We start from the raw sequence: 23,816 nt of genomic DNA on the forward strand, positions 1-23,816 counted from the left end.
TAAAGTAACCATAAGGGGGAAGTTAATCCAAATTGCCACTCAAATCAAAAAAGAAAGAAAGGCAGATATAGTAAGACTGGAACAAGCATACTCATTCCTAAGGGCACGACACAAAAGGGATCCCTCGGGGGTCCCTATCTCCTAAATAGATGTAGCTAGACTCGAGCTGAACCTGGCTCTAACAGTTCGAGCCGAGAAAATTCGCTGGAGTGACACTAAATTTTATACCCAGAAAGACAAACTTGGACTAATGCTGGCCACCAAACTGTCCCCAAGGGTGAGGATTCATTCTCTCCCCAAGATCCGGACTCATGGTCAGTCCACAACATCTGATCCCACCAAAATCCTGGTAGCCTTCAGAGACTTATATGATAAACTTTATAGCTCCACTTCGCAGGGCAACCAAAACACCATCTCAATTCCTCGAAACCCTCCCTATCCCCACACTCTCTGATAAACATAAAACCATTATGGAAAAAAACATCACGGAAGAGGAAATTTTGGAGGTCATTAGAAACCTAAAATGGGGCCCCTGAACCAGACGGTCTTTCGGTCCCATATTACAAAGCTTTCACTGATACTCACTGATACTCTAGCCCCATATATGGCTAAATTCTTCAACGCCAAAGTATCCGGCGACCCCCTAAGCTCTGACTTAAATACAGCTTTCATTACTGTTATCCCGAAACCTGATCAGAACCCTGAGGAGGTAGGAAATTACCGACCAATATCGCTCATAAATAATGATCTGAAAATCCTCACCAAAATCCTAGCTAACCAACAAGCCTCTTTCATAAGTTCTTATATTCACAAGGACCAGGTGGGTTTCATCCCAGGGAGACAAGGCCCTGACCAAACCAGAAGGGCCATAGATATAATATCCATCCTACAATCCAATTGGCCAGGGGGCTCTAAACAACAGGGATTGCTGCTTTCCCTTGATATTCATAAAGCGTTTGATTTAGTGTCCTGGCCATATATCTTAACGCTGTTGGAGCATTGGGGTTTTGGTCACCGTTTCCTAGGCATTACGAGAGCCCTTTATTACTCTCCCAAAGCACTAATACGCCTATAGGGCTATTACTCACCCCCCATCCATATTGCTAGAGGTACAAGACAGGGTTGCCCTTTATCACCACTAATTTTCACCATAGCCATAGAGACTCTAGCAATAGCAATACGAGAAAATCCAGACATCAAAGGGGTTTCTTGCTGTCTCCAGGTCCACAAATGCTCTCTCTTCGCTGACGACCTAATTTATTTCATAACCCCACCTTTAACCTCTCTCCCCAAGCTATGTAGTACTCTTTCTTCCTTTGCCTCCATGTCAACTATAACAAATCTCAAGCCCTAAAAACATCTCCCTTGCCCCCGAGAAACAGAACTTCAAATTTGACTGGAAAGACTCCATCAAATATCTAGGTATTTCCCTCACCTCTAAATTTGACACGCCATATGCCAGAAACGACCCTCTTATGTACCACAAACTGGAACAAGACTTAAAGTTTCGGTCCAAACAAAACCTCTCATGGATAAGGAGAATAAATGCAGTCAAAATGACACCGCTTCCTAGAATACTTTACCTTTTCCGTTCCCTCCCCATCCCATTAAGGAGGGACCACCTCAGGTCCTTTCAGAGCAAAATACTTAAGTTTATCTGTGGAGGCTCCAGATATAGGATCCAACAACACACCCTCTACCTCTCCCGTAAACAAGGCGGGTTGGGTCTCCCTCACTTAAACAGATACTACCAAGCTTCCAGACTCTCCACAATCTACACTAATAGGGAAAAACCAGATTGGGTTCAGATAGAACACCAGGCTGTGCCACAACACACATTAGACTTTTTCCTCTGGAACCCACCTAGAAGCTGTCCGCCAATCCTAGCTCCGACACTTTCACTCCTTGGCTCTGTGGGACAAATTAAGGCATGAACCACACCTCATCTCAGAAATGGATCCCCTGGCACATCTGTTTCGTAATCCGAAAATTCCTCCAGAGTTGGACATAAAGGCCTTCCAATGGTGGCTGGACAAGGGGCTGTACCGTATAGGACAAAATTATACATCAAGGGGCCCCATCTCCCTAGCCCATTGTGTCAGCAAACTAGATCTCCTGCAATCGGAATGATTCCGATACAGCCAAATCTCAAACTTCCTCCACAGAATCTAGACAGATAAACCCGAACCCCCCATTCACAGCCTATGAGCTTTAGTGTGAACAAGCCAGGGACCAGAGGGGCGGCATTTCAGTCATCTACGTGTCACTTTCCCAGCCATTGCGTAAATCCCCATATATCCCCAAACTTATGTGCCGAAGAAGAACTTCAATTTCAATGGGACCTGGCACGCCTAATGGAACCAAACAAAGGTCATGACTAGGTGGTACACGACACCCGCCAGACTAGCTTCAATTTATCCCTCAGCGGATCCCCTATGCTTTAGGGGATGCCAAATATTGGGCACGTTAGCCCACATATGGTGGGAGTGCCCTAGAATCAGGTCTTTCTGGAGAAGGATCTTTAACCTCATTAGAAGGGTCACAAGCTGCGAGATCCCCAGGTCCCCAGAAGTCGCACTACTGAACTCACATATCCCAAAGATCTCCAAATGTAACCGAAAATTGATACACTTCATACTGTGGGAGCCAAACTAACCCTAGCTAAGGCCTGGAAGCAACCTTGAGTCTCAATAAGGGCAGTCAAACAGAAAGTTTCATGGATTATGGCCCAAGAAAAACTGGCTAGTATCCTCTCAGACTCGGCACATAAGTTTGAAATGATCTAGGAACCTTGGGCTCTATTTATGGGAATCTCCATCATCCCGGGTGTTGAACCCTCCTCCCTCTTTCCCCCTGCCCCCCCCCCCCCACACACACACACACACACTCTATTCTATCTATCTCTTTTCTTTCTCTAGATTTCTATCCTCTTTCCCACTCAGGGATCATCAACATCTACTGGGATCATACTAGGGCTCTTTCCTAGCAATCAAAAGTTTTGAGAGGAGACCCTCGGGGGGGGGGGGGGGTGGGGGAATGCAGGTGTCCCAACACCCGGCACAGAATGTTCCCAATAGGATTTCCGGGGAGGTGGATGCCCAATTACTCCTTCTAGGCTCCCGGAGGGGGCCTACGCCTCCAAGAGAAGAGCCTCTTACCTGTAGCAGTGGTTACTGCCGGGGGCGATTAGTCTACAAGTCTATTACAGCTCTTCAGAGACTAGTAATTAATAATGTTCATTCTTGGGTATATATATGAGAGATAGAGATAGAGATAGAGATAGAGATAGAGATAGAGATAGAGATAGAGATAGAGATAGAGATAGAGATAGAGATAGAGATAGAGATAGAGATAGAGATAGAGATAGAGATAGAGATAGAGATAGAGATAGAGATAGAGATAGAGATAGAGATAGAGATAGAGATAGAGATGATAGAGATAGAAATGATAGAGATAGAAATGATAGAGATAGAAATGATAGAGATAGAAATTATAGAGATAGAGATAGATCTTGTTATTGCCTTGTTTTACCATGACTTGTATGCTACACATCCTAACTGTACCTTTAATGTTCTACTCTTCTCTGTAAAGGAGCATATTTTTTTCCCGAAAATAAAAAACCTTTTGAAAGTAAAATATAGATTTGATATACAGTTGAGCGAGTATTACGTAAAATAAATAATTGCAACTACTATACTATATAATTTATGCTATTCATGTGTGCTAAAATTTGCTTTAGAGAGGAACTAGTTAAGCACTGTATTAATTTAAATGTAATACTATTAACATTTCTATATAGTTTTAGATGCTACATTAAGAGGAGTGTGTCTTTTTTAATGCTTTCAAGTAATAAATTGCCAACTGCAAACTCCACTTAGAAAATAAATAATTGGAAGAAACCCTGACGTCAGTGGGAAGGTAGTCAACAGTAGGGTCCAGTGTGTTAGAGAAGGCATACAGGATACCGAACCGTAATGCCGCATACACACAGTCGGACTTTCCAACGGGAAATGTTCGATCTGAGCTTGTTGTCGGAAAGTCCGACCATGTGTATGCTCCATCGAACATTTGCTGACGGAATTTCCGGCCACAAATATTTGAGAGCAGGTTCTCAATTTTCCGTCAACTTCACTTGTTGTCGGAAAGTCCGATCGTGTGTACACAAGTCCGTCGCACAAAAGCTCATGCGTGTTCGGAATCAAGCAAAAGGAGCCGCACTGGCTATTGAACTTTCTTTTTCTCGGCTCGTCGTACGTCTTGCACGTCACTGCGTTTTTGACGTTCGTAATTTCCGACAACATTTGTGTGACCGTGTGTATGCAAGACAAGTTTGAGCCAACATCCTTCGAAAAAAAAATCCACAGTTTTGTTGTCGGAAAATCCGATCATGTGTACGCGGCATTACAGTGGACCACGAGCCTTGAACTGGGACCCAAAAATTTATTTGGCGGAGGCATCTGCAGGGGAACACTTTTGGTATGACGTACATATACTAATGCTGGCCACACACTAGCCGAAAAATCGTTTGAAAATCTGTCATTTGGACCGTTTTGTTCGTTTGTCATCCAGCTAATGCGTACAAATAGAAAATAGGTTTTAACCTTTTAGAGCCAAAAAATAGCCGAAGTATCAGGTTGGAAAACTCTGCTGAACAAATAATTGAAAGGTTAAAGTGTAACTCCACTTTTCTTGAGAAAACCACATTACAAGGATTTTAACAAAGTTTGTTGCAGATTCCTACCTTTCGTTATTGTGAAGAAATGATTAAGGCTTGTTTTAGCGGCGCTTTTTTCGGCTGCTAGCGGCCGAAGGGATTAAAAGTGCCCTTGTTGCGGCGCTTCCAAAGCGCTTTTCAAGCGCTTTGGAAGCGCCGTCTATTCATTTCAATAGGCAGGGAATTTTGGGAGCGCTGTATACAGCGCTCCCAAACTGCCCCAAGGATGCTGCTTGCAGGACATTTCCTAACAAGCGCACCTCCCCAGTGTGAAAAGTCACACTGCAATGAATGGGAGGCAGTTTTCAGGAGTTATTTACAGGCTTTTTCTAGCTGTAAAACTGCCTTAGTGTGAAGCCTAGTATAGTCTAATGGAGGTGGTTTCATAATTATCAATCAGCTGTGCACCTGAAGGCCTCTAATGAGGAAAATCACAGGGTCAGCATACCTTTAGTGATTTCACACAAAGTCTCTCACAAAAAAATTACATTTTTTGTTGCAGGGGATGCCGGAAATCTGACTTGAATCTTAGTGCAGACTTCTGGGAAAATTACAGAGCCAATCACACAAGCAGGAAATGATGGATTCTGGGGGGCGTTCTGTACAGAACACTCCAGGTAGCCATATTAAACTGCACTTTCAGCAAATTAAACCACCCCCCCCCACCCCCGTTTCCTTGCATCCCAGTCCCCTTCACAGCCCCCCCTTCTCAAACCCCAGTCCCCTTCACAGTTCCCCCTTCTTGTAACCCAGTCTCCTTATTGGTCCCCCCCTTTTTTGTGTCCCAGTCCCCTTCACAGACAGCTATCCCCCTTTTCTTGTATCTCAGTCCCCTTCACAGTCCTCCCCCCCCTTCTTGTACTCCAATCCCCTTTACAGGCCCCCCCTTTCTTGCAAACCAGTCACCTCCAACACTTACCCCTTCCATTCATACAGTGGCTTGCGAAAGTATTCGCCCCCCTTGAACTTTTCAACCTTTTGCCACATTTCAGGCTTCAAAACATAAAGATATAAAATTTTTATTTTTTGTGAAGAATCACCAACAAGTGGGACACAATTGTGAAGTGGAACGAAATCTTTTGGATTTTTGAAACTTTTTTAACTAATAAAAAAATGAAAAGTGGGGCGTGCAAAATTATTCGGCCCCCTTGCGTTAATACTTTGTAGAGCCACCTTTTGCTGCGATTACAGCTGCAAGTCGTTTGGGGTATGTCTCTATTAGTTTTGCACATCGAGAGACTGAAATTCTTGCCCATTCTTCCTTGCAAAACAGCTCGAGCTCAGTGAGGTTGGATGGAGAGCATTTGTGAACAGCAGTTTTCAGCTCTTTCCACAGATTCTCGATTGGATTCAGGTCTGGACTTTGACTTGGCCATTCTAACACCTGGATACGTTTATTTGTGAACCATTCCTTTGTAGATTTTGCTGTATGTTTGGGATCATTGTCTTGTTGGAAGATAAATCTCCGTCCCAGTTTCAGGTCTTTTGCAGACTGCAGACAGGTTTTCATCCAGAATGGTCCTGTATTTGGCTGCATCCATCTTCCCCTTAATTTTAACCATCTTCCCTGTCCCTGCTGAAGAAAAGCAGGCCCAAACCATGATGCTGCCACCACCATGTTTGACAGTGGGGATGGTGCGTTGAGTGTGATGAGCTGTGTTGATTTTACGCCAAACATATCGTTTTGCATTGTGGCCAAAAAGTTCGATTTTGGTTTCATCGGACCAGAGCACCTTCTTCCACATGTTTGATGTGTCTCCCAGGTGGCTTGTGGCAAACTTTAGACAAGACTTTTTATGGATATCTTTGAGAAATGGCTTTCTTCTTGCCACTCTTCCATAAAGGCCAGATTTGTGCAGTGTACGACTGATTGTTGTCCTATGGACAGACTCTCCCACCTCAGCTGTAGTTCTCTGCAGTTCATCCAGAGTGATCATGGGCCTCTTGGCTGCATCTCTGATCAGTCTTCTCCTTGTCTGAGCTGAAAGTTTAGAGGGACAGCCAGGTCTTGGTAGATTTGCAGTGGTCTGATACTCCTTCCATTTCAAAATGATCGCTTGCACAGTGCTCCTTGGGATGTTTAAAGCTTGGGAAATCTTTTTGTATCCAAATCCGGCTTTAAACTTCTCCACAACAGTACTACGGACCTGCCTGGTGTGTTCCTTGGTCTTCATGATGCTCTCTGCACTTTCAACAGAACCCTGAGACTATCACAGAGCAGGTGCATTTATACAGAGACTTGATTACACACAGGTGGATTCTATTTATCACCATCAGTCATTTAGGACAACATTGGATCATTCAGAGATCCTCGCTGAACTTCTGGAGTGAGTTTGCAGCACTGAAAGTAAAAGGGGCCGTATAATTTTGCATGCACCACCTTTCAGTTTTTTAATTGCTAAAAAAGTTTAAAATATCCAATAGATTTCGTTCCACTTCACAATTGTGTTCCACTTGTTGGTGATTCTTCACAAAAAATTAAAATTTTATATCTTTATGTTTGAAGCCTGAAATGTGGCAAAAGGTTGAAAAGTTCAAGGGGGCCGAATACTTTCGCTAGCCACTGTAGCCCTACTCCAACCTTTCCAATCTTACCTTACAAAGCAGTTGGAAGGCAGAAGGCACGGCATGTCTGGACAGAGGGCAGGAATGCCCAAATTTACCTGTTAACAGGCAGGTGATTGGTTACTAGGACTGCTTCGCATCCTAGAAACTAATCACCAGCTCGTTAGTTTGAAAAGTTGGGTAGTTCTGCCCTCTGTCCAGACATGCCATGCCTTCTGCCTACCAACTGCTTTAAGAATGAAAGCTAAGGCAGCAATGGGGGAAAGAGGATATCAACCGGGAGAGGCTGCTAAGTGGCAGAGCCGTGTTTCAGATAGGATGGTCATTCATTCTGGGTCCAGACCGCAGTCTGCCATTTAGTGAGGCCTGGTCTAGTGTTTGGGCAGGTGAGAGCTACACAGCAAATTAGACCTCAGAGACACAAGCAGGCAGACCAATTAACAGAGAGATCACCATGCAGTCTTTCATCACATAAGCAAATATAAATATGGATCATTTAAAAAAGGTACACATATACCCATTATAACCTTATTTCATGATATCTTGAGTTCACAACTACTTGAAAAGATAAAATTAAACAGTGGGACACAGCCACAAATTTCCTGCCAGCAATACTACTGGCCTATGAACAGAGAGCAAATCTGTGCTCTAGATCACTTTTACTTAAAATTTGGCACATCAGCAAGAAGAAGATAAATGGGTATAAAGTACTGATTTGAACGGTAACTAAACTAGCTTAGAAAAGGACAGACAATAGTAAGCTTTAATAGGGCAGATTGTATTTTGGTCTGCATCTTAACTACCATTACACATGGTTTACCCGAGAAAACACAATAAGCAAAGACTCACCATTAAACATGATCTGTAGCATTAACCGCAGAGCCACCAGCTGAACACATGACACTTTCTCGTGCGTCTTCATTGCATTATTCAGACATGTCATAGTCACAGTCATTACATCTAAATTAAAAGAGCTTGAAAATACAATGAAAAGCATTTACAAATAATTTTTTTTAAAGGTTGAATTCTAAAATAGATTTTAGTACTCTTTATAGCATAGCGAGTATGTGCGTTAAAACCTCAATTATAACTAGGTTAAAATAAGGAAAACACACACACACACACACACACATATATATACATACATACATATACCTACATACACACACACATAATCATAATGCAAAGGGGTTACAGCACAGTACGTATACACTTCTAGCCAGTAATATAGCAACTTCAGACATCCCTGCCCTTTGCAGTTTTCAACCTGCACCATGCAGCAGAAATTGAGAATTGAATGTTCAGGTCCAAATAGTTTCATAAATACAACACATGAGAAACCAAGAAGGTGTTGCCTTTTGTAACACTTTCTTATATCAAACTGTTACTTATACAAAATGGGGATTCTTAGTTGCCATATATTGCAATACATGTTCAAGCTGGCCAACTGCATCAAAAGTGATTTCTTTCTTTTTTGGAATCAACAAAAACACAGATCCAGAACTGAACACACAATGCATTGAACCAGATACATCTAACAGTAAGATAGGAGGGATAGCTGATGTCTGTGCTCCCAGGTTAACAGGGAGCCCAAATGCATGGAGAACACCACAAAAACAGATGACATGCCAGCAAGAGCATGAACCAAAAAAAAAAAATTTTTAAAATACAATAATCCAGGGATGAAGAAAATAACACTAGGGTAATGTCTCCTATAAATAATGCAGAGCACAAAGAATGTTCAGATATTAAACATGAATCCACCAGGCAAACGTGATATTCACAGCAATGATGTGTGACTGATAGAAGGACCCTTCACCAAAAACCGGATGGCCTCTCACCTGGTAACCAGGACCCTTCACAGAAGAGTCAAGCGAGCATTCCCATAGGGATCAACAAAGTGAAGATAAAGGTCCAATGGCAGGAGACTCCTCCAGATAACCACGTAGCAGGGGGTCAGCGTGATTCATATAAACAAAAAGGGGACAGACATAGTGCTCTCCGTATAGTATACTTTATTGAAGGAATATAAAAAAATCTGCTGAGGAAGTCCCCGCCCACTGGGACGCAACGCGTCCAGAACGTGACGTCGTGACGTCATCCGCGGCTACTGCGCATGCTCCACCGCTCGCACTCACTCTGCTGTGTGTATTCTATGTCAGCGTTCTGGCACTTGTGAAGTGCCTGTTATGTGAGTTTTTTATATTCCTTCAATAAAGTATACTATACGGAGAGCACTATGTCTGTCCCCTTTTTGTTTATATGAATCACGCTGACCCCCTGCTACGTGGTTATCTGGTGGAGTCTCCTGCCATTGGACCTTTATCTTCACTTTGTTGATCCCTATGGGAATGCTCGCTTGACTCTTCTGTGAAGGGTCCTGGTTACCAGGTGAGAGGCCATCCGGTTTTTGGTGAAGGGTCCTTCTATCAGTCACACATCATTGCTGTGAATATCACGTTTGCCTGGTGGATTCATGTTTAATATCTGGACATTCTTTGTGCTCTGCATTATTTATAGGAGACATTACCCTAGTGTTATTTTCTTCATCCCTGGATTATTGTATTTAAAAAATTTTTTTTTTTTGGTTTGTGTTTTTGTTTTTAGCGCTGCACCTATTTTATTTATTTGCTTAGAGGGATTTGATCGTTTGACCCTGGTGTTCAGCTGCTTTCAGGTTTTGGCATACATGCGCTGATACAATTTCTACATACAGCAAGAGCATGAGACTCACTACAGTCCAGAGACTCACTACAGTCCAGAGATTCAAGGCTCAAGACCTGGGCCTCACCCCCATGGAAGTAGTCAGTGACACCGACGATAAGAAGAAATAATCCGCCAACTGGGGATCTAGAGCATCAACAATGACTCACAAGCATCTGCCAGAACGCTGCACAGGTTGGAAACCACAAACAGATGCAATGTCTAACCGGATGGATGTCCAACAGGCTGGCATCCAACCTGAGAATTATCAAGACACAGGGAGAACACATATTCCAGAGTCACCAGGCCAGGAACAACCAGGTCTTAGAGAACACACGAGGAGGTCTGACCAGAGAACAGTACTCGTCTCAGCATGACCAAATGTAGAAAAGCAGGATCTGGAATGGACTGGGCATACAGAACCTTCTTGAATGAAGACCACCACAGCCATATACAGTGCCTTGAAAAAGTATTCATGTCCCTTGAAATTTTACACATTTTGTCATGTTACAACCAAAAACGTAAAATGTATTTTATTTGGATTTTATGTGATAGGCCAACACAAAGTGGAACATAATTGTGAAGTGAAAGGAAAATGATAAATGGTTTTTAATTTTTTTTTTCCAAATAAATATCTGAAAAGTGTGTGTATTTGTATTCAGCTCCCCCCCCCCTCCTCCCAAAGTCAATTCTTTGGAGAACCACCTTTCACTGCACTTACAGCTGCAAGTCTTTTTGGGTATGACTCTACCAGCTTTGTACATCTAGAGAGAGTGAACTTTTTTCCCATTCTTCTTTGTAAAATAGCTTAACCACCCTAGCGGTATGATCATGTCAGATTTTTGCGTCTCAAAGTGGTACGATTGTTTTGCATAGAAATTTGGCGTTTTATATTGTAGGCCTGTAATTCTTAGCAAAGACACAATTAAATCTGTCCACACGAGAGTCTAGTAGATATCCCGGGTATGATAAAGTTTGAAACACAAAATCATAAATTATATTATAATAAATAACTATAAATAATTCTAAAAAATAATAATATAATATAATAATAATAATAATGATAATAAAATGAATTTTCCCACGATTCACTATCGCTCAATTCTGCAAGTGTTCTAATATACTATTGCAGTTTTCTAGCTGGTTTAAAACCACTTTTGACGTAAAGGGCCACCTTTTGGATGCCATGGACAATCTCAAGTTTCCAGGTAGAAAGAACAGTATATTTAATATAAAACTGCATGCAGTGTATTGGACAAAGCATTAGGGACAAAAGGGATGTGAAATGATTTCATACAGTAATGTAATCTGTAAGATTACGTTGTACTGTACTTGTTATGAATTTTCTATTTTTTTAATTTGTCGCCGAGCTCTGCCCCCGTCGCAACGGAGCCCGGCACACAGAGGCATTGGGCGAAGGCCACAGCCCGCAGACACAGCAGGGAGACATCGTAGGATCCTGGGGACAAGGTAAGTAACCTGCACCAGGATCCTGCAATGCAATTCTGAGTGTGGCTTGGGGTACTGAAATTTAACCCCCAAGCCACACTCAGGAAAACCACCAGGGAGGTTAAGCTCTGTCAGATTGGATGGAGAGCATCTGAAAAGCAATTTTCAAGTCTTGCCACAAATTCTCAATTGGATTTAGGTCTGGACTTTGACTGGGCCATTCGCAAATAACATCCGCAGGTGTACTAACTTCTTACCTTACTGCTGTAAGGTAAGCAGCATTAAAAAAAAAAAAAAAAAAAAGAGGGGATGGATGATCACTGTAGGGAGAGAGGAGGGTCTCCTATCCGTTCCTCTGCAAATCAGCACAACTCCGCCTTCCTAAACAGGGACCTTGCTATGTTCGCTCGGATCAATTCCCAGAGCAGCAGTAGCACCTCTGCAAATGGCAAGTTTCCAGTCCGGCAGCCGGCCAGCAAAAAAGCTGGACTCTTCTCAGTCCAGAAGACTGAGGACTGAGAAGAGGCCAGATTATTTTCTGGCCGGCTGCCGGACTGGAAATGCGCCATTACTTCCAAATTGTGACTCAGATGCACTATTTACACTTTCATATATATGGACGATTGTTGAATATTTATTTTATTTATGCATTGTGAATTTTTTTAGTATTTATACACTACAGTCACTTTATCTGCATTTATTGCACTATACTGATCACCATTATATTGATTCTCTGCTTATGTGTGCATTGGATATTTTTATATATCAGTACATGTAAGTTTATCACTTGAATCGATATACATTGTCACCTTATTTCAGCACTTTAGTTATTTTGGAGCACAACACCATCCATTGATTTCTTCTCTGATAAATGCTCTCCTTGCCTGGCAGTTTAGGTGGACAGCCATGTCTTGGTAGGTTTGCAGTTGTGCCATACTCTTGCCATTTTCGTATGATGGATTGAACAGTGCTCTGTGAGATGTTTAAAGCTTTGGATATTTTTTTAAAACCAAACCCTGCTTTAAACTTCTCCACAACTTTATCCCTGACCTGTCTGGTGTGTTCCTTGGCCTTCATGATGCTGTTTGTTCACTAAGGTTCTCTAAAAAACCTCTGAGGGCTTCACAGAACAGCTGTGTTTATACTGAGGTAAATTACACATAGGTGGACTCTATTTACGAATTAGGTGACTTCTGAAGGCGAATGATTCCACTATATTTTAGTTAGGGCATCAGAGTAAAGGGGGCTGAATACATTTGCACACCACACTTTTCAGGTATTAATTTGTAAAACAAATTGAAAACCATTTATCATTTTCCTTCCACTTCACAACTATGTGCCACTTTGTGTTGGTCTATCACATAAAATCCCAATAACATACATTTACGTTTTTGGTTGTAACATGACAAAATGTGGAAAATTTCAAGGGGTATGAATACTATAACATCCCAACCAAAGCGAAGGGTGCATGACTCCTGGATTGAGAGTAGAAGGCTAGTAGTGGAAAGTCTAAAAATCATCCAAGAAACAAAAGGACCCCATCTCCAGCTGTATCTGTCGATACCCAGAAGGAAAGAACACATGAAGAAAAAACAATCCTAACTTGATCCTAACACAGAGACTAGAAACTAAGTATAGCAAAACTGTAGCTGAACGGAAAAACTCCAGCTGCAGTCAGTGCCAGCACTGACTGCCCCCACAAACTAGAGGTTGTGAAAATCACAAGAACACAGAAGGGCTAGCAGAGGGACAAGCATCAGCAAATAACCTGGACACAGACGAAATGTTCGCAGGAATATCAACAGAGATGTTAGGAAAGAGGGTAACACAGATCTAATGGATTTCACAAGGAATGCCCGGGCCTGAGGAAAACAAGGGGACTTAAAAGGGTAGACCTCTTAATTTTGAGTAGTGAAAAGAGATGAGATGGGGACATTCTTGAACCATTCCCCACAGGAACCTGGGTAGAATGAAACCCCTAGTCCCTAAAAACTCACAAAGTCTGCACACAGGCCTGCTATACTTACAAAGAAAAAGGTCTGTAAGCTGACCAAAGGGTAGCCAAGATAAAAAAATCTAGCTTCCAGCCACAAAAAACTGCCTCCCCCAGGCAAGCACCCAGATGGAACCTGCACAGATGCTCAAGGGGAATAAATGCCACCCTCCAAGGAGGAAGAGTGTCACTCATTCTGGAAACATCAGGCTTGTGAAATCTGAAGACCAAGCCCAGAAGACAGAATGAGGGCCAAGCCAGGACATGGCTTCGTAAACTAAGACATAGTGAAACCAGGAGGTCCATTCACCTTTGAAAAAGGGATGAGACATATTCAGAAGGCCCTAAGCTTTCCCAGCTGTAAAAAATAGGTACGCTTCCCCCTAACGCTATCCACTAGAGCAGGGGGTCCCCAACCCCCAGGACGCGGACCGCTGCCGAACCGTGGCCTCTTTGCAGCCACAAAGGCTGCACGGTAAGAGCTGCAGAGGGTGAGCAGAGAGATATCATCTCTCCCCACCCCCCCTTCATCATCGCTGATCTATCTTCACAGCCGGGTCGCGAAGGCTGCTCCATCAGAGCAAGCGAGCAGAGAGATGTGCTGATTTACACACTCGGGTGCCATAGCACTGGCGGCAAGTGATTCGCTACATCTGGTGGCAAGCGACGTGGAAAGTGACATGCTGCATCTGGTGGCAAGCGACGTGGAAAGTGACAAACTGCATCTGGTGGCAAGTGACAAGCTGCAGCTGATGGCAAGTGACAAGCTGCAGCTGATGGCAAGTGACAAGCTGCAGCTGATGGCAAGTGACAAGCTGCAGCTGATGGCAAGTGACAAGCTGCAGCTGATGGCAAGTGACAAGCTGCAGCTGATGGCAAGTGACAAGCTGCAGCTGATGGCAAGTGACAAGCTGCAGCTGATGGCAAGTGACAAGCTGCAGCTGATGGCAAGTGACAAGCTGCAGCTGATGGAAAGTGACAAGCTGCAGCTGATGGAAAGTGACAAGCTGCAGCTGATGGAAAGTGACAAGCTGCAGCTGATGGAAAGTGACAAGCTGCAGCTGATGGAAAGTGACAAGCTGCAGCTGATGGAAAGTGACAAGCTGCAGCTGATGGAAAGTGACAAGCTGCAGCTGAAGGAAAGTGACAAGCTGCAGCTGAAGGAAAGTGACAAGCTGCAGCTGTAGGAAAGTGACAAGCTGCAGCTGAAGGAAAGTGACAAGCTGCAGCTGATGGAAAGTGACAAGCTGCAGCTGATGGAAAGTGACAAGCTGCAGCTGATGGAAAGTGACAAGCTGCAGCTGATGGAAAGTGACAAGCTGCAGCTGATGGAAAGTGACAAGCTGCAGCTGAAGGAAAGTGACAAGCTGCAGCTGAAGGAAAGTGACAAGCTGCAGCTGATGGAAAGTGACAAGCTGCAGCTGATGGAAAGTGACAAGCTGCAGCTGATGGAAAGTGACAAGCTGCAGCTGATGGAAAGTGACAAGCTGCAGCTGATGGAAAGTGACAAGCTGCAGCTGGTGGCAAGTGATGTGGCAGGCTGCAACTGGCAGCAGGTGACATGGCAAGTGACAAGCTGCATCTGGTGACAGGCGACGTGGAAGATTAAAGCTTCCACACAGTATCATTACTGTAGACCTAATACCACACACTCTAGAGTCAAGGAAAAGTCAGTACAGCACTGGGTCCCTGCAGAAGGCCACAACTCTGTCAGGTAAAGTCCCATTAGGCAGGAATCACAACCAAGACCGAATACTATATATGACATGACCTGCCCAGGAAAGCAAGGTTGAAAAAGGGGGACAACTAAAGAAGGGCGCAGGCTGCAATTTATGAAGAGGAAGGAACAACCAATAAGGGATCCAATTCAAAGGAAGAGCAAGTAGCAGACAGTTGAATGGAGTCAGGGAGTGTATAAGGTAATCGTCATAGAAAAGGCTAATCTACCAGATCCAGAACACAGAGAGCTGCACTATAGGAACCAAAAACAGGCTTGTAGGTGTTACCCTGTCCTAAAGAACCTGTGCAACTGCAGTAAAAACCTCCAACTCCTGAGGCATAAGCGAGGGAGAAGGCCACAACCAAAGGAAAGGTGAGTAGTGAACATGTAGAGAGGGCATCAATAAGGGCACATAGAGGTCAAGGAAGGAGTAAAATATCTCATGCAGAGGAACTGCTAGGTCCAGAGCCACAGGAAACGGTCCAGAGCCACAGGACTGATTTCCTGAGTTATAGAACATCAAAAGCCAGCTATTACTGAAGGATGACCGGGTCAAATAGCAGTAATTCATGGACGAATGATGCCCCTAGTGAACACTACAGCATACTTCCTGGAGGACGGGCAGAGGAAGAATATACTTCCTGGTGATTAGGAAGAACTACCTCCTATGGATTTTTCATTGGACAGAGGGCTATACAGGGCGTTTGTGTGCGTGGTGTCTGAATGGGCTTGAAAAGTAGTGGCCAGCTAGAGTGACTTCCTCTTGCCCATTGAGCCCAGCCGAGATACCGAAAATAGAGGAAGCCCTTGCGTAAAGTATCATCTATGTTCTTTAGTTTTATATGCTCTGTAGTCTTCTTTTAGTGTTTTATGTTATTGTTTCCACTTTCTTTATAATAAATGAAATCCTTTGCTTATTTAAGCAGCGTGTTTATTTTATAGCTAGCATTGTTGTTGTACCATCACCATTGACTCTATTAGAGCTTTGATAGACTAGCTAACTATAAGAATAGACAAGTTAATACATATTTATAATAAATAAGGGGAATCCAAATTCACCCTATATTTTTTTTAGGGCACCTTAGAAAGAAAATGGCTGCAACATAGTAATCACAGACCAAAAAGTAGCCATAGATATAGAGTCTTAGGAGGCATGTAAAAAAAACAACTACTTTGTATATTTAGAAAATACTTTATTGCTACAAAATTTGGCTCACATTGAGCCTACAAATTATATAAATAAAAATAGTTGAATAAAGAAGCTCCCTCCAACACTATAACTCCTGAATGTGGCACCATAACCAATGGTCAGGGATCAAGATCTCTGCTGTGCCTTTCAATGAACACAGGGGAAACATTTTTTTTCCCAGATAAAATCAGAAAAGAACAAAAGGTTGTCCAAAGACCTATGTAGTAGGAGAATAACATGTCAGGGAAAAAATCCCAAAAGGGTGCAGACATCAGCTTTAGGGAGTATGGAGAGCAGTAACTGTGAAGTAATTGATGACAGAATTCAGGTATTGGAGGTTTATGGACTTAAGTCTATGAAATATCTCCTGGTTATCTAAGCGGTTGAGGAAGAACCCTAAAGGACATAGTGAAGAGAAATAGTCAAATCTTGTCAATAAGGGAAGGTTTACAAGAATATATTAACAGGAGGGTTGTGTAACCTGTCAGACTGCAAACCATCAGAGAAGCATGCGATTGGCCCCAAATACATTCTGCAGCAGGATAACAACTCCAAACATGCAGCCAATGTCATTAAGAACTATCCTCAGTGTAAAGAAGAACATGTGGTACTGGAAGTGATAGTTTGGCCCACAGAACCTGGATCTCAACTTTGAGTCTGTCTGGGATTACATGAAGAGAAAGAAGGATTTGAGGCAGCCTACATCCACACAAGAATTGTGGTTATTTGTGGATATTTGGACCAACCTACCTGCTGAGTTCCTTCAAAAACTGTGTGTAAAGTGTACCTAGAAGAATTGAGGAACTGATGCGGTTTTTGAGGTCAAAGGATGGTCATACCAAATATTTATTTGATTTGGATTTCTCTTCTATTCATTTACTTTTCACTTTATTAATTATTAAAAATAAACTATTAACACTTCTATTTCTGAAAGCATTCTTAATTTACAGCATCTGCTCAAACTTGTTTAAAAATTTTTGCACAGTTCTGTACACTAAGGGATCTAGTTACACATTTTTTTCACATCGCTTTCACCCAGGATTCATACATTTTTCCAACTGAATCCGACTAGATAAAAATGTGTGAATCCTGGGTGAGCGTTTAGTGAAAACATTAAACCCGAACTCCAGGTTTACTTTCAGTTTAGATTGTTTGGGCCAGCTTGGGTCAAACACATTTTTACCACTGCAAAATAGTCTGGCCACTGGATGCTGCAATATACTGTAGAATCTTTGCATAAAGTAAGCTATGCCATTTTGCAGCACAGCTGTGAGACATTTGTTTTTGCACCTGCATGGTCATATGGCATTTCAGCAATTCAGGAATAGCCTTGTTTTTTATCAATAAAAATATATCGTCATATGGCATTTTAGATTTTCAGGAACAGCCTTGTATTTTTTATCAATGAGTATAAGACATTTTCTCACTGTGGAAGAGGCAGGTCTTGCTTCCAGTTTCAAAGCCATGCAGGAAGACAGCACAGCTAACTGTATATAGCACAAGCTACTACAGTGTTTTACAGCATTCCAGGCAACCAGACCATTTTGTAATGGTATCAATCAATTTAATCCAGGCTCGCCCAAACAAACTAAAGTAAAAGTAAAACTGGAATTCTAATTTAAAGTGGATGTAAACCCTCTCCTATACCCAGTGAAGTGAACAGCCTCAGATGGTACACAGAGATGAAACAAATCTCCCTGAATAAGTTTTACATGCATATCTGCTGTCTTCAGCTTTCTGTATCATGTGATCTGTGATCATGTTAGAATTTTCACTTTCAATTTCAGCAGTGGGAGGGGAGTCTGGGCATACACTGTGTGACAGCTGATTGAAGAAACTTGCAGAGCTGTGAATAGACAAGCTCTCTGCTAATCTATAGCAACCTCCCTGACACAAATTTTCAGCTGCTTTTATCTCCCGTGTCGGAGAGCTTGTCAGAAGTCATCATGCTGATAACAGAGGATTGAAGCAGCAGAAAGACACGCGACTTAGGGCTTTGGAGAGAGGTAAGTAAAAACTACATATACAGTGGGGACGGAAAGTACTCAGACCCCCTTCAATTTTTCACTCTTTGTTATATTGCAGCCATTTGCTAAAATCATTTAAGTTCATTTTTTTTTCCTCATTAATGTACACACAGCATCCCATATTGATAGCAAAACACAGAATTGTTGACATTTTTGCAGATTTATTAAAAAAGAAAAACTGAAATATCACATGGTCCTAAGTATTCAGACCCTTTGCTCAGTATTTAGTAGAAGCACCCTTTTGATCTAATACAGCCATGAGTCTTTTTGGGGAAGATGCAACAAGTTTTTCACACCTGGATCTGGGGATCCTCTGCCATTCCTCCTTGCAGATCCTCTCCAGTTCTGTCAGGTTGGATGGTAAACGTTGGTGGACAGCCATTTTTAGGTCTCTCCAGAGATGCTCAATTGGGTTTAAGTCAGGGCTCTGGCTGGGCCATTCAAGAACAGTCACAGAGTTGTTGAGTGTCAGGTCACCTTGAGGCTAGGTGACAGATGCACACCGTTGGGATCAGGAGTGCACCGCAAGGCAGTGGACCCTACAGCTGACTGCTGCGGATGGGAGTCCGGGTATAAGGAAGGCAGGGTCGCTGGAACACCAACATGGATCCCACCAGGGTTAGAGCGTAGGATTCCCTGGGGCGCGGAGTCTAAGAGCCAGCAGGTTTTCACCAGAGCCTCTGATGGTGAGGATGGACTGGGCTGCAACTGGCTCCAGGTCGCGACCCCCAGGGTCCCCCAGCTCACACCCACAGTAGGCAACAGAAGGATATGGATAGTAAGGAATAAGCCAAGGTCAGGGCCACAAGCAGACAAGGACAATAGAGTACACGCCAAGGTTCAGGGTCACAGGCAAACAGGGATAGTCGGGGACATGCCAAAAGGTCAGGTTCACGAGCAGACAGAAATAGTATAGAACACGTCAAAGTCGGTAACAGAAATAAATGTACAGCACACGGCAGGCAGGAACAGGAAGCTAAACACACAAAGTTTGATCAGCAGGGCTGACCTGCAGTGCAGAGGTTAATATAGAGTTCTCTGATAGGAGCTGGGGTAGAGCCATGATAGAGGACAGTTAATAAAAGCAGTCAGGTGAGAGACAGCTGGTCTTAGGAGATGAACACATGGAAACAGGTATGCTGACAAACAACCTCTATTGCATAACCAAGTCATTGAGAAGCCACTCCTTCGTTATTTTAGCTGTGTGCTTAGGGTCATTGTCTTGTTGGAAGGTAAACCTTCGGCCCAGTCTGAGGTCCTGAGCACTCTGGAGAAGGTTTTCGTCCAGGATATCCCTGTACTTGGCTGCATTCATCTTTCCCTTTGATTGCAACCAGTCGTCCTGTCCCTGCAGCTGAAAAACACCCCCACAGCATGATGCTGCCATCACCATGCTTCACTGTTGGGACTGTATTGGAAAGGTGATGAGCAGTTCCTGGTTTTCTTCACACATACCGCTTAGAACTAAGGCCAAAAAGTTCTATCCTGGTCTCATCAGATCAGAGAATCTTATTTCTCACCATCTTGGAGTCCTTCAGGTGTTTTTTTTAGCAAACAAACTCCATGCAGGCTTTCATGTGTCTTGCACTGAGGAGAGGCTTCCGTCGGGCCACTCTGCCATAAAGCCCCGACTGGTGGAGGGCTGCAATGATGGTTGACTTTCTACAACTTTCTCCCATCTCCTGACTGCATCTCTGGAGCTCAGCCACAGTGATCTTTGGGTTCTTCTTTACCTCTCTCACCAAGGCTCTTCTCCCCCGATAGCTCAGTTTGGCTGGACGGCAAGCTCTAGGAAGGGTTCTGGTTGTCCCAAACGTCTTCCATTTAAGGATTATGGAGGCCACTGTGCTCTTAGGAACCTTAAGTGCAGCAGAAATGTTTTGTAACCTTGGCCAGATCTGTGCCTTGCCACAATTCTGTCTCTGAGCTCTTCAGGCAGTTCCTTTGACCTCATGATTCTCATTTGCTCTGACATGCACTGTGAGCTGTAAGGTCTTTATAGACAGGTGTGTGGCTTTCCTAATCAAGTCCAATCAGTATAATCAAACGCAGCTGGACTCAAATGAAGGTGTAGAACCATCTCAAGGATGATCAGAAGAAATGGACAGCACCTGAGTTAAATATATGAGTGTCACAGCAAAGGGTCTGAATACTTAGGACCATGTGATATTTCAGTTTTTCTTTTTTAATAAATCTGCAAAAATGTCAACAATTCTGTGTTTTTCTATCAATATGGGGTGCTGTGTGTACATTAATGAGGAAAAAATGAACTTAAATTATTTTAGCAAATGGCTGCAATATAACAAAGAGTGAAAAATTTAAGGGGGTCTGAATACTTTCCGTCCCCACTGTATATGTGCCCAGGTTAAATTTCATGAATCAGGTTTACATCTACTTTAATAAAATAGACCACAAATGTGGCCTTCAATAAGGAAAGAAGAAAATAAATTGTGCTCTGAGCACTGTCAGGAGGCAAACATTTTACCATATATGTTGCCTAGTTTTTAAATGCAGCGACCCACCCACTGATGCACAAGAATACATAGATCATAGCCACAAGTGCATTATTTGAAACCCGTGGGTAGTGTATACTACAGCCAAGCATAAAAAGGCAAGATCTGGATTGCAGAGGATCCGGTTTCCAATTTGTTAATTCATAATACCTTTCGCTGAAGAGATGAAGTAATACTCTGCAAGCACTCTCAGTTGCTTCTGGTGAATCAAGATGTTTTTTCATAATTTCAAGCACATTTATATGAACACCCTTCTCCAATAAAGTTTTTCTAATAAATGCTGCAAAATAAATAAATAATTCCCTTAATATTTTATGCATACTGTGAATACACCAACACATTAGTTTTACTGTTGTGCTTGTTTGACAAAAACATTTTTTACCACTCTGGGGAAAGGGATTTTTACAAACTTCTGCAATTTTGAGATCAGGTATTTGGCTTTCAACAACAATATGAATATAGAATATGATTTACCATTATGGTCAGAAAGGGTGGCCAATGCTGTTGAAGACGCATGAAATACTTCCTTGGAAGAAGAATGCATTAGCATGGACAACATCACCTCTGTATGTACAGGGTACCTGATATAATGGTATATATATAGTTAGTGATCAATAATGGTTTCTGGGATGTATGTAGAGTATAAATAACTTTGCATTACTTACTGATGTTGTTCATCCCCAATGTTATCATGAAGCTCGGGATGGTACATAAACAGATTGTTCAGAGCCCAGCATGCAGCTTCCTAAAACATAAACAAGAGGATATTAGAGTGGTAAAAAAACAGAAACCCACAGATGTAGCTTACCAATCATTAGGTATGGTAGCTGCATTGGTTTTGTTTATTTAGGCTCTCTTCTCTGTTTTCACCTGGTGATCTGGAGAGTAACACACCTTCTGTATTAGAATGCCTACAGTCAGGATGAAAGAGTAACAGAGACACTTTTGGGCAGCCACATTGTCAGGCTTGTGGGCATACTAGATGCACTAGCAGATTTAGGCCTAGTTTACATTAGTGCAGCTGTGACTTAAATAGCTTTTCAGTGTGATTCTGTACCGCAACACTAGTGCATTTTGACAAGTTTTTCATGCTGCTGAGTTTTTTTGGAGGGGAAGGAGCCTGCTGAATTCACAAATATGTGAATTTGCACTTACAGAAGTCTTAGCTTCTTTAAGTGCAAATCTGTTTTTTATTATTGGTAATAGTTTTATTGGCACTATCCAGTGGGCTTGTTCTTTTCTTTTGTAGCCACATTATATAAATAGTCTGACCCCGAATATGCTTACTGGACAACAGAACACATGGATAACCATTATTAGAATGTTGCGGTTTCTTCACTGTTCAAACAGCCGTGTCTCCATGACCAAGCTCTTATGGTGATGCAATGAATGCCCAGGATCTAGATTTGTATCTTGGTCTGTGATCCAGCTTGGAGGCCAGTAGCTGTAGCAGTAAAGACATTCACAGTAGTCAGCTGGAAATATAAAAGAAGATCCCCCTAGCAGATGACATGGGCTCACCCGAGGCACTGAGTATAAGCACTTGCTGGTCTTCACCAGAGCTCCTGATGGTGGAGATGGGTTTCGCTGCATGCTAATGGCAGGCCACAGCCATCTGGATTTCTCCAGCAGAACAGCAAATAGGGGTCAGATAATGGATGAAGCAGACAAGGACCAAGCAGAAGTGCAGTCAACAAGCCAAAAGGTCAGTAACGAGTAGAAGCTGGATGGGATCAGACAGAAGCAGAGTCGATAAACAAGCAAAGAGTCAATAACAAGTGGTAGCGAAGATAAGGACAGCAGCAGGTAAGGCAAGAGGAGCAAGAAGCAAGATATCGGCTGAAGAGAGCACAATAATCTGGCAAACAGGAAGTCCAGAGATCTGGCTTAAATCATGAAGCTCATGGGAGGAGCAAAGGGTTCAAGGTTCACCAGAAACAAGACACAAAAGTAAGGTTGTCCAAGGAATCAGGCAGGAAGTTGTCCAGCATCCTCAATAACACAGCAAGTAGAACCACAGCCAGACACCGCAGAGGTCTCAAGTTCAGATCTGGATCCTGACACTTTGGGGTAGATTTACTACAACTGGAGCACTCAGAATCTGATGCAGCTGTTCATGGAAGCCAATTAGCTTCTAACTTCAGCTTGTTCAATTAAGCTTTGACAATAAAACCTGGAAGCTGGAACCTGCAGCGCTGCACCAAATTTTGCACTCCCTAGTTTTAGTAAATCTCCCCATTTGTCTTTAGTAAGTAAGATAATTCAAATACATGTATTTTAACTGTGATTTTTTTTCCGTCAAAAATAACTTTATTAAAACAATTGCATATATACAAAACAACGTCCCAGAACGTTCAGTCATAAAGAGACTAGACTGTTACAATGGGGTTTCAAAGATACAGTAGCCAACAGCATAACAAGAAAGTACTAATCAAAATCCATGCCCTACCGCAGAGTCACTGAGAATTACCCAGCCATCCTGCTGCATGCTTGAGGCTACATTAACAAGAGTTTTTTTGCAAATTTTTATACAGCTTTTTTTTTTATTAGTCAATAGAGAAAACTATCATCTGTTGTATTATTTGTTGCTAGGCTTTCAGCTTTTTTTTAGCTTTTTCATCAGCTTTATTACTTTTTTTTATCATTTTAAATTTTTTGTTAGGTTAAGGGTTTGGAGTTAAGATTGGGTTAGGATTAGGGGTTGGGGTTAAGATTAGAGGTTAGGGTTTGGGTTGGGGGTTAATATTTTATTTATTCTTATTTATTTGGGTTAGGGTGTTAATACTAATAATAATAATCATAATAATAAATTAATAAATAAAACTAAAATAAATACACAAAAAAAAAAAAATCAGAAATAAGTAATAAATACAATACATTAATACTATGCAATAATAAATCAACCCCTAACCTTAAAGTGACTGTAAAGTCTCGTGTTTTTCC

The 23,816-nt window shown here is 42.4% G+C and overlaps 1 protein-coding gene across 4 annotated transcripts in view; it reads right to left on the reverse strand.

Moving 5' to 3' along the window:
• LRRK2 (leucine rich repeat kinase 2) overlaps positions 1-23,816 on the reverse strand; it is a 546,702-nt gene that overhangs the window by 300,814 nt on the left and 222,072 nt on the right. For all 4 annotated transcript variants that reach the window (XM_073619682.1, XM_073619683.1, XM_073619681.1 and 1 more), the window contains 4 exons: positions 21,539-21,618; positions 21,348-21,454; positions 21,024-21,153; positions 8,129-8,253 (listed from right to left, as the gene is read on the reverse strand). In XM_073619682.1, coding sequence (XP_073475783.1) covers positions 8,129-8,253; positions 21,024-21,153; positions 21,348-21,454; positions 21,539-21,618 — 442 coding nt within the window. The remainder of the gene's footprint in view (positions 1-8,128; positions 8,254-21,023; positions 21,154-21,347; positions 21,455-21,538; positions 21,619-23,816) is intronic.

Source organism: Aquarana catesbeiana, linkage group LG03, assembly GCF_042186555.1.
Source record: "Aquarana catesbeiana isolate 2022-GZ linkage group LG03, ASM4218655v1, whole genome shotgun sequence".
In the NCBI taxonomy this organism is placed as follows: Eukaryota; Metazoa; Chordata; class Amphibia; order Anura; family Ranidae; genus Aquarana; species Aquarana catesbeiana.